Source organism: Sciurus carolinensis, chromosome 9 (assembly GCF_902686445.1).
Source record: "Sciurus carolinensis chromosome 9, mSciCar1.2, whole genome shotgun sequence".
Taxonomy (NCBI): domain Eukaryota; kingdom Metazoa; phylum Chordata; class Mammalia; order Rodentia; family Sciuridae; genus Sciurus; species Sciurus carolinensis.
This window is the reverse complement of record NC_062221.1, coordinates 136,729,254-136,742,349: the sequence shown is the minus strand read 5'-3', so window position 1 is coordinate 136,742,349 and position 13,096 is coordinate 136,729,254. Positions and strand designations below refer to the sequence as shown.

Here is a 13,096-nt window from a genome sequence, read left to right as displayed (position 1 = left end):
GTCGTTGGATTCTATTGATGTAACATCTAGATTTGTTTGGGGCATTTTCTTCCCTTGTTTTCTCATATTGTTCATTAATCAGTGGGTCATTAAGATATTGCAGATTTCCTCTATCGACTTATAATGTCCCTAAGTCTAAATTATTGATTGTATTGAGTTCCATGATTTCTTTGTTCAGTTTTTGTTTGGAAGATCTATCCAGTGGTGCAAGAGATGTGTTAAAGTCACCCAGTATTATTGTGTTGTGGTCTATTTGATTCCTGAAATTGAGAACGGCTTGTTTGGCCTACATAGATGCTCCACTGTTTGGAGCATAATTATTTAGGATTATTATGTCTTGTTGATGTGTGATTCCCTCAAGCAGTATAAAATGTCTTTTTTTATCCCTTCTAACTTTGGTTTTAAGTTCGTTTTGTCTGATATGAGGATAGAAACCCTTGCTTTTTTACTGAGTCCATGTGTGTGGTAGATTTTTCCCATCCTTCACCTTCAATCTGTGGATGTCTTTTCCCAAGAGATGAGTCTCTTGAAGGCAGCATATTGTTGGTCTTTTTATGAAATCCAATCTGCCGGTCTATATCTTGATTAATGAGTTTAGGCCATTAACATTCAGAGTTATTATTAAGATAGGATGTGTATTTCTGGTCATTTTGGCTTGTTTTTGGTTTTTAACTTGATTTGGTTTCTCCTTTGATTGACTTTTCCTTTAGGGTAGTTCCTCCATTTGCTGACTTTCATTGTTGTTTTTCATTTCCTCCTCATGGAATATTTTGCTGAGAATGTTCTATAGTGCAGGCTTCCTAGTTGTAATTTAACTTTTGTTTATCATGGAAGGTTTTTATTTCATCATCAAATCTAATGTTTAGTTCTGCTGGATATAAGATCCTTGGATAGTATCCATTTTCTTTCAGAGCTTGGTATATATTGTTCCAGGACCTCCTAGCTTTCGGGCCTTGGATGAGAAATCTGCTGATACCTGAATTGGTTTCCATCTATACATAATCTGATACTTTTGTCTTGTGGCCTTTAAATTTCTGCCTTTATTTTGTATGTGAGGCATTTTCATTATAATGTGCCTTGGTGTGAATCTGTTGTAATTTGTACATTTGGTGTCCTGTAAGCCTCTTGTAGTTGATTTTCCATTTAATTCTTCAGGTTTGGAAAATTTTCTGATATTATTTCATTGAATAGATTGTTCATTCCTTTGGTTTGTATCTCTCTGTGCCTTCCTCAATCCCGATAATTCTTAACTTTGGTCTTTTCATGATATTCCATAACTCTTGGAGGTTCTGTTCTTGATTTCTTATCATCTTCTCTCTGTGGTCAACTTTATTTTCAAGATTAAATATTTGGTCTTCATTGTCTGAAGTTCTGTCTTCTAAGTGATATAGTCTGTTGGTGATGCTTTCTATTGAGTTTTTTATTTGGTTTATTGTTTTCTTCATTTCAAGGATTTCTGTTTTTTTTTCAGAATCTTTATCGTTTTATTGAAGTAATATTTTGCTTCCTGCATTTGCTCTATTAACTGTTTATTGGAATGATCATTCATTGCCTGCATTTGCTCTCTTATATCATTCTTCACTTTGCAGATCATTTTAATTATGTGCATTCTGAATTCCTTTTCTGACATTTCTTCTACTGTGCTGCCAATGGATTCTATTAATATAGCATCTTGGTTTGTTTGGGGCACTTTCTTTCCTTGTTTACTCATGTTGTTCTTGTATCTTTTTCTCTAGCAGTGAGGATACGATATATTATAGTTTCCACCCTATAGATTTATAGTGTCCCTGCAGGTTTCCAATACCTCATCTTTAAGAGGGAGATCAATATTAACAGCACCCAATGCAAACAATATGCAGCCTTACACCAAATAGCCCCTACTGAGATGATAATAGTATTGTCATAATAAACAGAAATGATGTGTTCGATTATTATCCACAGCATAAACAATAAGTTTGCAATAAGGTCTACAATTTCTAATGGTGGACAAAGAGGACAGGGGAGGGGTGTAGGATGTGATGTTAATGAGGTAAGAGGTGAGACTGTAGAGGTACAAGATCATAGGAAGGGTGAAAGTGGAATCAAAAGAAGTTGGTTAGCAGGAGTAAAGGGAGAAAGAGACTCCAAGGAAACAGATAAATAAGAAGAAAATATAAAGAGCAAATAAAAAGAAAAAAAAATAGAATCTACAACAAAACTGTAATATACTATTCAAGTCTCCCCGTCCTCAGGAGACTGACGCATGGAAAGTGTGCTTTCAAAGATGCTGGGGATGTGAGAGCAGGAGATGAGAAAAGAAAAAAAGGGGAAAAAATAAGGAAAAAAAAACAGAGTCTTGAAGGAAAATTGAACTCTTGTTTCTGTTGGAGTTCAGCATCGTCTCTGCCTCCCGTCCCTTCTGATAGGTGGGTTTGTCTGGAGTTTGCTGGTAACCCCACCCTCAGGATGGTGACTGTCACTAAGATGGGAGGATTAGGCTTGGAGGCAGGACTCCTGGAGGCAGAGTATAGCAATTGCCAGTCTTTCTGAAGACTGCACCCCAGGACTGTCCTTTGAGGTCCACTCATATGACACAGGAGCCTGGTCTTAGCCCCTTCCCTCACCTGTGGACCCCAAATTCCTGGTCTTTAATTTAGTCTATAAAGCGTGTCTCTCCTGCCTCCGCCTTTTGACTTTCCAATCAGGAACCTCTCTTCCCGAAGGCCCTGAGGGCTGAGCTCCAGGACCTGTGCACCTGTCTTGGAAAGCTGTTCTGCATTGGTCAGATCAGGACCAGGCATTGATAGCTGTGGGTCAGCCACGTAGCTGTAGGCACTGGGCTGGGTTGGTGGCTAGGGGGTGGTTGGGTGACTGGGAATTGAGGGTGAGGGCCCTGTTGATTATCAAACCTGGAGGACAAGTGATCAGTGGGTATTGGGTAGGTGATCATGGACCAGGCTGATTGTCAGGTCCCAGCAAGAGCCGCCCAAGTTGTCTCTGGGATCCTGGTGGGCGTCTGACTGGCTGGGATCAAGAGTCCCTCACCCCCTTTTCCGACCTGCTGACCTCTTGCAAGGCTCTCTCCAGTCTCTGCAGCAAGATGGTGGCTATTAGCACACCTAGCAGGGATGTGTCAAATGTAACCAAGCCTGCAGGGCCCTTGGTGTCGTTCTTTCAGGTCCTGGTGGTTACCCCTAGATGGAAGCAGCTATGTCCCTAGTTGGTGGCGGCAGCAGCCACTAATCTATAAGTACTTTGATAATAAGTTTCTAGTTTCCAGTGGGTGTCCCAAGATGGAAGCTGCCCCAACTAAAGTGGCAGCAGCAGTGGAGGTAATTCAAGATGGTGGTGGAGGTGTCCCAAGGTGGAGACCGCCACACGTTGGTAGATAGGGAGCTGCAGTGTGGTGCTCCCATGCAGTGCACGGTGCTCCCATGCAGTGCACAGTGCTCCCACACAGAGGTGCACCAGGCTGGATTCCCATGACTACTTTTTCAGAGTGAATTCTAACTGTACAAGTGGCACCTCTGTCCTTCCTCCCCGCCTTTATCAGGTCTTCCTTGGCCATCTCCCTCACTCCGTCCCGGGGTGCTCTGAGCTTCAGTTCCCAGGAATAGCTCCCCCTGACACTCGGAGCTGGCTCCCCAAAGCTCTGTCTCCAGCTGGCCTCCAAGTCCTCTGGGTGACTCCACCAGTTCTCTGCTGACCTCCTGTGTTTCCTTAAACCTAATCCCTCACCCCCTTCTTTGCTGAGCCAGGATTCGCCCTGCTCCTCGGTTCCCTCAGGCTGCTACTGGCATGCACATCTCCTCAGCCACCTTCTGTTGATTCTTTAGTTCAGATGGTCCTGAGCTCCCTCTGTCTGCTCTGTGAACGCTGCACTGTGCCCGCCCTGGCCTGTGCCATCTCATGTTTGGCTCTGACCCAGAGATGGAGCTTAGCATGGGCCAGGAGCCAGCCTGCCAGGGCATCACCCGGGCCCAGAAACTGCTAGTGTAGGAACAGGGCCAAGTCATTTGGCCTCTTTCCTCCTTGACTTTTCTCATCTGAACAATGGGAATAGCAGCGTGACCCCTGTGGGGTCATTGTGAGAACAAAGTGGATCAAAATATTCTCGATGTATATATTTAGATAGCACATTTATGTTGATCAGGATTGTGATCCATACTACACAAATTGAGCCTGTTAGAACTGAAAAAGATTAGTACTGGCAACTAGTTGTCTCTGTATCCAAATTTTCCCTTTTTATAAGTCACACTGGATCAGGGCTCATCTTGCCCCTTTGTGGCCCCCTCCTTACTTGTCCCTCCTGCAGTGACCCTATTTCCAGATAAAGTCACTGTGAGGCCTGGGGAGGACATCAGCCTGTGCATTTCGGTGAGGGTGGAAGTCCACGCCAGCCCTGGCTCCTCCTGTCTCTTGCATGCAGCAGCTCTCCACATCATTCTTTGGGGATCCTCTTCCCCAGGCTGTCCAGCTGCCTGCGTCCACCTGCAGCCTCTGCCCGCCTGCATCTAACCATGGTGAAGTCTCTCCGAACCCAGGCATGAGGCAAATTCTAACCCACTTCACCATTAGCAGAAATTGATAAGTTTAAAGTCATGGCAGACAGGTTTCTTTCTTTTCACACTTCTATTTTAGTGAATGCTAATTTAACTTTCCAGGGGGAACATGTGAGCTCTTCATTTTCAGACTCATCTCATTTCTGATGCCAGGTCCTCAGATCCTGAATTCGGATCTCACGGCCCTCTAACTCTCTGGACGCTGCTGTGAACGGGCGGCGATGGCCCTGGGAGGCGCAGGCCTGTCTGATAAGGTGGGCTGCTGCGTGCCCTGCCCCCTGGCATCTCATCAGCAGGGCCTCTGCTCTTTAATTACTATTAGCTCAGTTCCAATGGCAGGAGGGGAAACAAGGCCTAGGAAATAGTCCCAAGAGAAAAGTCGGGTGCACTTTCAAAACCTTTGGGAAATAGTGCAGCCCCTGTCGAAGGTCTACCCTGGCAGGGAAGCCAAAGGTCAGAGGGCAAAGGGAACTAATTAACATCTGTGCCTCGAAACGGGCTTGGTTTCATGCCACAGCGCAGTCGAGTCGGTCCTGGAGGGGAGCCCTCTTCCAGGTAGCACGCGTGAGGAAGCGGCGTGTTCAGCTCTGAAAGACGCGCTCACTTACTTTCTCTGCACCCAAACCTCAGAAAAGGGGTTTTGAGTACAAGCAAGAGAGACCGTTTCATCCACCCATCTGCGTAAACCCTTTGGCTAACATGGCCAGGGGCTCTTCTGTGTGATGGAGATGAGGCCAAGGAAAGCCTCGCTGCTCTGGGTGGGGAGAGACAGGGAGACCAGCCTCATTTGGACCTGAGAGGTCACTCCATGTCACAAGGTAGCCAAACCAAGTCCTGGAAAGGAGTGACCATGGATCTGCCTAATGTGGGCTACCATTGCTACAAATCTAGCTGAGGAGCTGAGGCTGCAAGGACTAGGTGGCGGCAGCCGGGTAGAGGCCGGGCTGGCGCCTCCAGGGAGAGCAGTTGCAGGAGGGTGTGTGGCGGGGCATGCTGGGAGAAGGGAGAGAGGCTGTGCAGGTGAGTCAGAGCCCAGAGCATGGCAGGTACCTCATGTGATCTGGCCCAGCGGGACCCTGGAGATCTGAGGGGCAGCTCTTTGGCATGACAGCGACTGTGTGTGTTGAAGAGAGAGCAGACTGTGGAGGGACAGGCGTGGACGCCGGCTGGTGGAGGCTGCCATTCTGAAGAAAGTGTCATGCGGGCAGAGGAGGCAAGGGATGGAGGCGGGTGCATCCTGGAGGTTGGGGCGAGGGATGAAGTCTGAGGAGGAGGAGGACTTGGGATATGCATCACAGGTTCAGATGCTACGGGATGGGCCAGGCAGGACTGACTCAAGAACATGGTGATGGTGTTGGAGAGCATTCCTGAGTCTCTGTGCATAGCCCTTCCACTGCGCAAGCGTTCTGAAGACCACGTCTTGGTCAGTGCAGGCTGCTGTAACAAAATAAGATGAACTGGCGGCTCAAAGAACAGAAATAAATGGTTTATGTCACAGTTCCAGAGGTGCAAGTTCACTGTCAAGGTGCTGATGGGTGTGGATCTCAGTGAGGACCCCCTCCAGCAGGCACATGACTTCTTCCCTCTGTATCCTCATGTAGCAGAGAGGAAAAGAGCTCAGGTCTCTCATCTTCTTCTTATAAGGGCACTAACCCCGTTATTGGGGCCCCACCCTCATGACCCTATGACCCCAACCTGATTACCTTCCAGAGGTCCACTGCCTAATACCACATTGGATATTAGGGCTTCTCCATATGGATTTGGGGCAGACACAAACATTCAATGCATAACATTCACAGCCTCTCCCTGAGACACACCAAGATGTTCCTTGGGTACCTTTTTTATCTTTTTATATCAGTTATCACAGCCTGGACGGGTGATGTTAGGGATTTGACTCCTGGCCTTGGGCCTGCTAGGCAAGCTCCCTATCACTGAGCTACACTCCTAGCCACAAGCAACAGTTGTGATGTAAATTTTGTCCATGTCATCTCCATTCAGATGCTCCTCTGATATATAATGTTGCCTCTTGTAAGTAAAGAAATGAACTGTTAAAAGTGAGCCCTACTATGTGTATGTCAATGGTCAATGAGTGTCTGGCTCAGGCAGGCCGGTGTCTGTGGGGCCATATCAACACACCTGTGGATTGACCCAGATCATCCATCAGCAGAGTAACCAGCATTATGATTACTTTTGTAGACAACTGCTTTCATTTTTGTTCACTTCATTTTTTTAATACTATTATGTTAAATCCATAATTTATAATGATATTTATTTATGGGGTAGAATTGATTGTATGTGAAATGATGAAATCTAGCTAATCCATATGAAGCCTCTCCCTTACCCTTCTTTTGTGGTGAGTTCTTAGAAGTTACTATGAGTTATTTTGAAGTGCTTGATGTGTTATTATGGGCTTCCATCACTCTGCTGGGCACTGAATACATGACCCTCCAAGAGGTGACCAACTCGCATTAATCTGATCCTCAACAGTAAAACAAAGAGGATGTTTGTCATTGGCTCTCTTTCATAGATGAACCAATTAGCATTTGGAGTTGAATATCACGACTGAGGTCATATTGGTGGCAAGTGTCCCTGACGTCCTCCAGGTTCAGACCCACTGGATTCCAAAGCCCAGGTTTTCTCCCACACTGAGGAATCTCTTAAAGTAGGTACCAAGTTGGTCCACTTGGTACCATGGAAGACCTTTTAATTTGATTCTGTATAAGAACATGGAAAAAATTAACTGAGAATTTTAACAAATTAATAATGAATAATGTATGAGGTTAATTATATTAATCAAAGTGATACCCAAGGATCAACATAGGTTTGGGGACACATACTTGCTTTATTCCCCTGGCATTGGTGGTGCCCCCCCCCCCCAGGTGAACCAGGGCAGTGCCTAACTATGTTCCAGCTTCTTCTCATCCTTTCTTGGTCACCTTGTTGGCCTACCCCTTACTTTAAGACTCAAAACATTTTAGATTGCAAGCTCCCTGAAGGTAGGGCTATATCTCCTGACATTTTGCATTTCTGGAGCTCAGCACACTGGTACCAGTGACAAAGCACACCACTGGGCTGCTTTCCTGCCCACATGGAACCTCCTAGAATCCCTCCCACGTGTCTCTTTCTGGAGGTCATACACACCTGTTTCCTGCAGCTCAGATCTTGAAATTGAGGTTTTCTGCTTCGACCACCAATAGTTTAGCAAAGCAGATTTCTAGAACTGGTGTGATTTTAGCCTCCCTTTGATGTGATTGGACAAAGACTCACAAAGATATTGCTCCTCCATGTTAGAAGCTGTTGCCTGTGAGCTCTTCACTGCTCAGCACCACAATAGGGAGGTGAGCGGCTGCAGGACTCTCCCTGCGTATTTCTGCACCATTCCATCTGTGCAGATATCCATCTTCTCTGTGTCTCTAGGTAGAAATACCTCACTAGCCCAAAGCTGAGCTTCGCCAGGTTGGCTGGCCTGGCACCACCCAGTATTTATTTTAGTGGTGACAACATAAAGCTCATGTCAGCTGACTTTGGAGAGACACCCTAGCACTCACCCATAACCCATTTACTTTTAGTTGAGGCAAGTCCTAGCCAGATTGGTACACTTCTTTTCAACTGAGCCCACTGAAGCCTTCAGGTCAGAAGTGTGTGGACTGGTGTTGCTAGCGGATAGAAATGACTGTTAACAACCTGACAACAAGTGGGAAGCAGGGGAGTCATTCGAGACAGGCCTGGGACTCAACTGTCTGGGGCTGGGGACCATCCAGTTGTCTTGGGAAGTCAGAACGACTTCTGAGACACCTGCCAATAACTAGCGGCTTAAGTCACTGCAGTGTTCTGACCATGATACCAATCTACACATCATTTCCTGTTGTGGAGTTGGCTCTGTTTTGTAGACTGTTGAATAAGACAAAAATATGAACCAGAGCTTGGAAATGGTTTCATCAGGAAAGCTAATGGTTTTCCAAAGAAAATAAAGTACTCTTGAAATTCTGGTTTCACATATTTGTGTCACCAGACAGTTTCAGAGTTCTGAGTAATGAAGGTCTGTGTGTGTGTGTGTGTGTGTGTCTCAGAGAGAGAGAGAGAGAGAGAGAGACGGTTTGTGCATTTGCATTTTATTGATACCAATCATTTGTCTTAAGGGAAGTATATTCTTTAATCCCACTTAAGTATGTGGTGAGCAAACCATCTTCTATCCCATGTGACTCAGAAGCTTCTGGAGATGCAAGGCCATGCAGGGGGCATCGGGAGGCTGGGGAGCAGGGAACATGACTCCTTGTCACCACGCAGCCACGTCACATAGTGCTCAAGAGCTCACTGTGTCCTTGTCATCCCCAGAGAATGCAGCCCAGCTCTGGAGTCAGGGTGGCACACAGGACTGTGGACTTCTTTTTTCATCTTTTACGAGTCATTCAAACCCATTTTTTAAAAATATACTTTATTTGTAGTTGGACACAATACCTTTCTTTCTTTTCTTTATTTATTTATTTTTGTGGTGCTGAGGGTCGAACCCAGTGCCTGGCACATGCGAGGTGAGTGCTCTACCGCCGAGCCACGACCCAGCCCCAGGGCCGTGAACCTCTAAGCCCTCTCATGGTTACAGCCTTCTATTCTTCCACCTTATTTTGTGTTTTAAGATGTCGATCAGTTTCAAGATAGGTTTCAATGAAGGATGAGGACTATCAAAATAAGTACGGCAACTGGTCGACTCCTCGATGCTGTGAACGTCTCAGGCATGTTTAGGACCCTGGGAGGTTTGTGTTCTCCTGAAATGACTTCAGAGTCTGGCAGCCTGCTGAGGGAGTGAGCAGAGGGAGCTCGGCTTGAGGGAGCAAAGGGACCCCATTGAGTGTGCCTAGAGAATAGAGCCCGGTCAGGGGTCCGCACGGGGATGGCCGCGTGCTGCCGCTGTCCCCGGCAGCCCTTCCAAGCAACGCCACCCCTGAGGCCTGTCAGTCCTCATGAAGATGCTCTAAGCTAGGGAAGTGAGGGGAATGGCCCTCGTCCTCTCCCTGGGTCCTCCGTCTCCCGTGCTGGCTTTAAAGGACCTGTCATCAGAGCGTTGCATAAGTATGCAAAACGCGCCGCAACAGGGATCGTGTCTACACCCCGTGATATATAAGGTAGGACGCTCCCGGAGTGTGAGGACACATGACGGGTGACAAAAGGTATTTTTGGTTACTTTTTAGGGGAGGAGGATAAAACAAAATTAGCTAGAATAGGCAGCATTAGCAGATTTTTTAGTTCTTCTAAAATAAGTAACTCCATAGGATAGTCTAAAATTTAAATATTACTTTCAAGATATTTTTTACTACTTTCATAATTAGAGTTTTTTTGAAAAGCTTGGCTCGGTCAGTGTTTGTTTTTAAGGTCTTGTTCACATCCATGTTCTCTTGAATTGCCTTTATCTCACGTATGAAATCATAAGTCATTTTTACCTGTGTGATGGACCTGTGGGTAGAGTCTTTGCAAGAAGGACCAAGGGCTGTGGTAATTACGCTTGCAACTGGAATGTTCAGGACCCAAGAGCAATGAAGTCAAGGCTTCTTGTGGTTCTAACTTGAATAAACCTCAGCAAGTTTCAGTTGACCCTAAGAGTAACAAAAAATATAAGAAGATGATTATTTTTAGCATTTTAGTCTTTTCCTAAAGAGAGAAATTATATTATCTTCAGTGGAATTATGTCACACGCAGAAATATTCTATAACAAAACAGGCCAATAGTATACTAGGCCACCCATCTGGAGGGGACAGGGCTCACTCTGAGGGCTACTTTCGTGCCTCAATTTGTTTTATCATCTAATTATAATTGAACAGTGGGAATTATCTTTAGAAATTTATATTTTCAAAAAAGGAAAAAAAATGTCCTAGTCTTTCTTAAACCAGCACTGATGTTTGCTCTCGAGTTGGCCATTTCCATACAAACGGACGTACGCAGGTAAACATGACAGGTCCCACCAAGGACACCGTGTCCTGGGTTGACTGAAGGAGAGCTAGCTGAGCAGCAGATTTCCTCCCTAAGATGAAAATATTCATTGTCAATTATTTGAGCAATCACTTTAAAAATCAGTGACTGAAAAATATCAAAACACTCTAAAACGCTCATTGCAGGAAGAGATGACCTTCGTCTTAGAAGAGAGCAATGAACGTTGATTTCTATGAGGGAGTGTTCCTGGGAAACGCGTTGGACATTTTACCACTTGATGGTCTAACACCTTGATGCTTTTATTAACATATTCAAACAGAGGTAGAAATGTAGACTTTCCTGAGGGACAAGTCTGCAACAGAAGTTTACCGTTTCCCTAACTTGTTGCATTGTAAGAGAAACTGATGATCCAAGACAACCAGCCACGTTAGCTGCTCACCAGCCTATGCCAGCTAGTTGCTGAGAGATAGATGCATTACCTAGAACATGAGTTCAGGGACTTCGATCTGCCATTTATTGTGAGTATATTAATGAAAATCTCCCAGTACAGACCAGTTGGAAAGCAAATGGAGTGGACTCTTCCCAACACCCACATCTCTGCCTTGCTTTGCAAAGTTTCTCAGGTGAAAAGAAATGGTGGAGGCCTTTGTTGATGGGTTGCTTTGCTTCCGCCCCATTTTAACCAGCCCACCCTCTTCTGTCTTCCAGGATCTAGATTTCTCATCACATCCACGGGAGCCTTGTATATTAAAGATGTACAGAATGAAGATGGCCTGTATAACTACCGCTGCGTCACGCGGCACAGATACACTGGGGAGACCAGGCAGAGCAACAGTGCACGCCTCTTTGTATCAGGTGAACGCTCCTCAAGACCGGCTTCTCCCGCCTCTCCTTCCCCAGCGTCCCCAGACAGCGCAGCTGAAGCTGGGGACCTTGTGACTAAAACCGAACCTTCAGTATTTCCCCCCCAAATATTTCAGCAATGCTAAAAGTCTCCTAAACCAGTATTAGCGTGATGTCATATAAATATAGCTATTCCAGGTGGAGTCATTTCACGTTCTGTGAAACTCTCAGTTGCTCTGACCTGAGATTTCTGTTTTGAAAACAACACTCCCTTGCCCTCGGTATTTGTATGTTTTGTCACTGACAGTTAGAAACAGCACCACTCTGCTCCCACCAGACTGCCTGGGGTGAGGAGCCGGTCATATGGAGCATGGTATCCCCTGAAATCGCTGTCCCCTAAAGTTAAAGGGATCATTGCATCCTCCCTTCTCCTCCCGGGATTATTCCCGAGAGAAGGGAGTCTGAACCAGTTCTGCTCCTGTACTCATGCCCCTGTGCACTGCCTTCACGGGAAGTGTACCTTGAGAAAATAGCGACGTCGCACATGATCCTCCCAATCCACTTGCATTGGCTTGTCTGCGATAAGCACTGCATTCTCAGCCTGGTGCCCTGGCGCTGAGAGGGAGGCTTAGGAGGGCAAAGTTCACGTCTCAGTATCAGAAAATGAAATCCAAACTGCCAGACCTCTGTCTTTATGCCTAAGAGGGTAAGATGGCGGCAGGTGGTGAGTGCCCCAGAGGTAGCAGGTGGAGTTGGTTCAGGTTGTTTGCTCTCCATCCTTGAGTGTCGTGTTCATTTGCAGTGATGCTTTATGGGGAAGACATGATGGGACGTCGGTAGCCAGTGGTGAATTTAAAGCAGCGATGCACCTACACCCGCTCTCATCCTCAATAACACCCACCGGGATTCCTCTTCCCACTCGTATCCTCACAGTAGCCAGAGATCACCTGTCTATCAAGGTTCAGCACAAATACACGCCGGCATTAAATGATTTTTCTTCTGAATTTGCAAATATTTTATTCTTGTTCTTTTTCCATTGGTTGTTAATTCCTCCCTTGTTTTATACTTACTGCGTCTTGTTTGGAAGGATGAATTAGAAAATGAACGGCGCCTGCCATGTAGTCTGTGCTGGCTTCCGAGACACCACACTGTGCTGCTGGTTCAGAACATGCTAGAGAAGGTCTTGTTTGCATTGGAGTGGAGATTCCTAATACAATGATGAGACCAGAAAGAGAAGCATTCGAGGGGGTTGAGCTTGACATAAGATGGATCCAGGGTTAGCAAAGCACACAAATTTGCATTTCTCCATCCAGAAGACGAACTGAGGGAGGACGATCTGGGAGAGCATCCTCGTCCTTCAGGCGACCTTTATTTCCACTCTAAGTCAGGAAGCACCCACCCACCTTCATATTCAGCTCTTTGGGTTGGAAAGGCAAATTTACTTTTCTTAATCCCAATTGGTGTTTAGTTTGGGATTGATTCCATTTTGACAGCAGTAGTCTTGTGTATTGGGTGACCATGGAGGCCAGGGGGTGAGCGTCCGAGAGGACAGAGCCGAGGAGGTCAGAGGGCAGGCACCTGCAGAAGGGAAAGCACGTGGGGCTGAAGGTGGAGGTGCAGGCTAGGGAGGGGGCGGTGACGAGGAGAGGAGGGGTCCACAGAGCCCCACGTCCCGGAGAGGCTTCCGAGTCAGTGTATGTGGCAATACCATTTTGTTGTTGTTGCAGAAATTTTAATAAAGCCAGTTTGTGAGAAAGCTGCCGGGGTTAAGTGGAGGCAGCAGCGCTGGG

At 46.1% G+C, this 13,096-nt stretch overlaps 1 protein-coding gene across 1 annotated transcript in view; it reads left to right on the top strand.

Moving 5' to 3' along the window:
• Positions 1–13,096, top strand: part of Dscam (DS cell adhesion molecule) — a 665,830-nt gene that overhangs the window by 381,056 nt on the left and 271,678 nt on the right. The window contains exon 4 of the mRNA XM_047564141.1: positions 11,172–11,318. Coding sequence (XP_047420097.1) covers positions 11,172–11,318 — 147 coding nt within the window. The remainder of the gene's footprint in view (positions 1–11,171; positions 11,319–13,096) is intronic.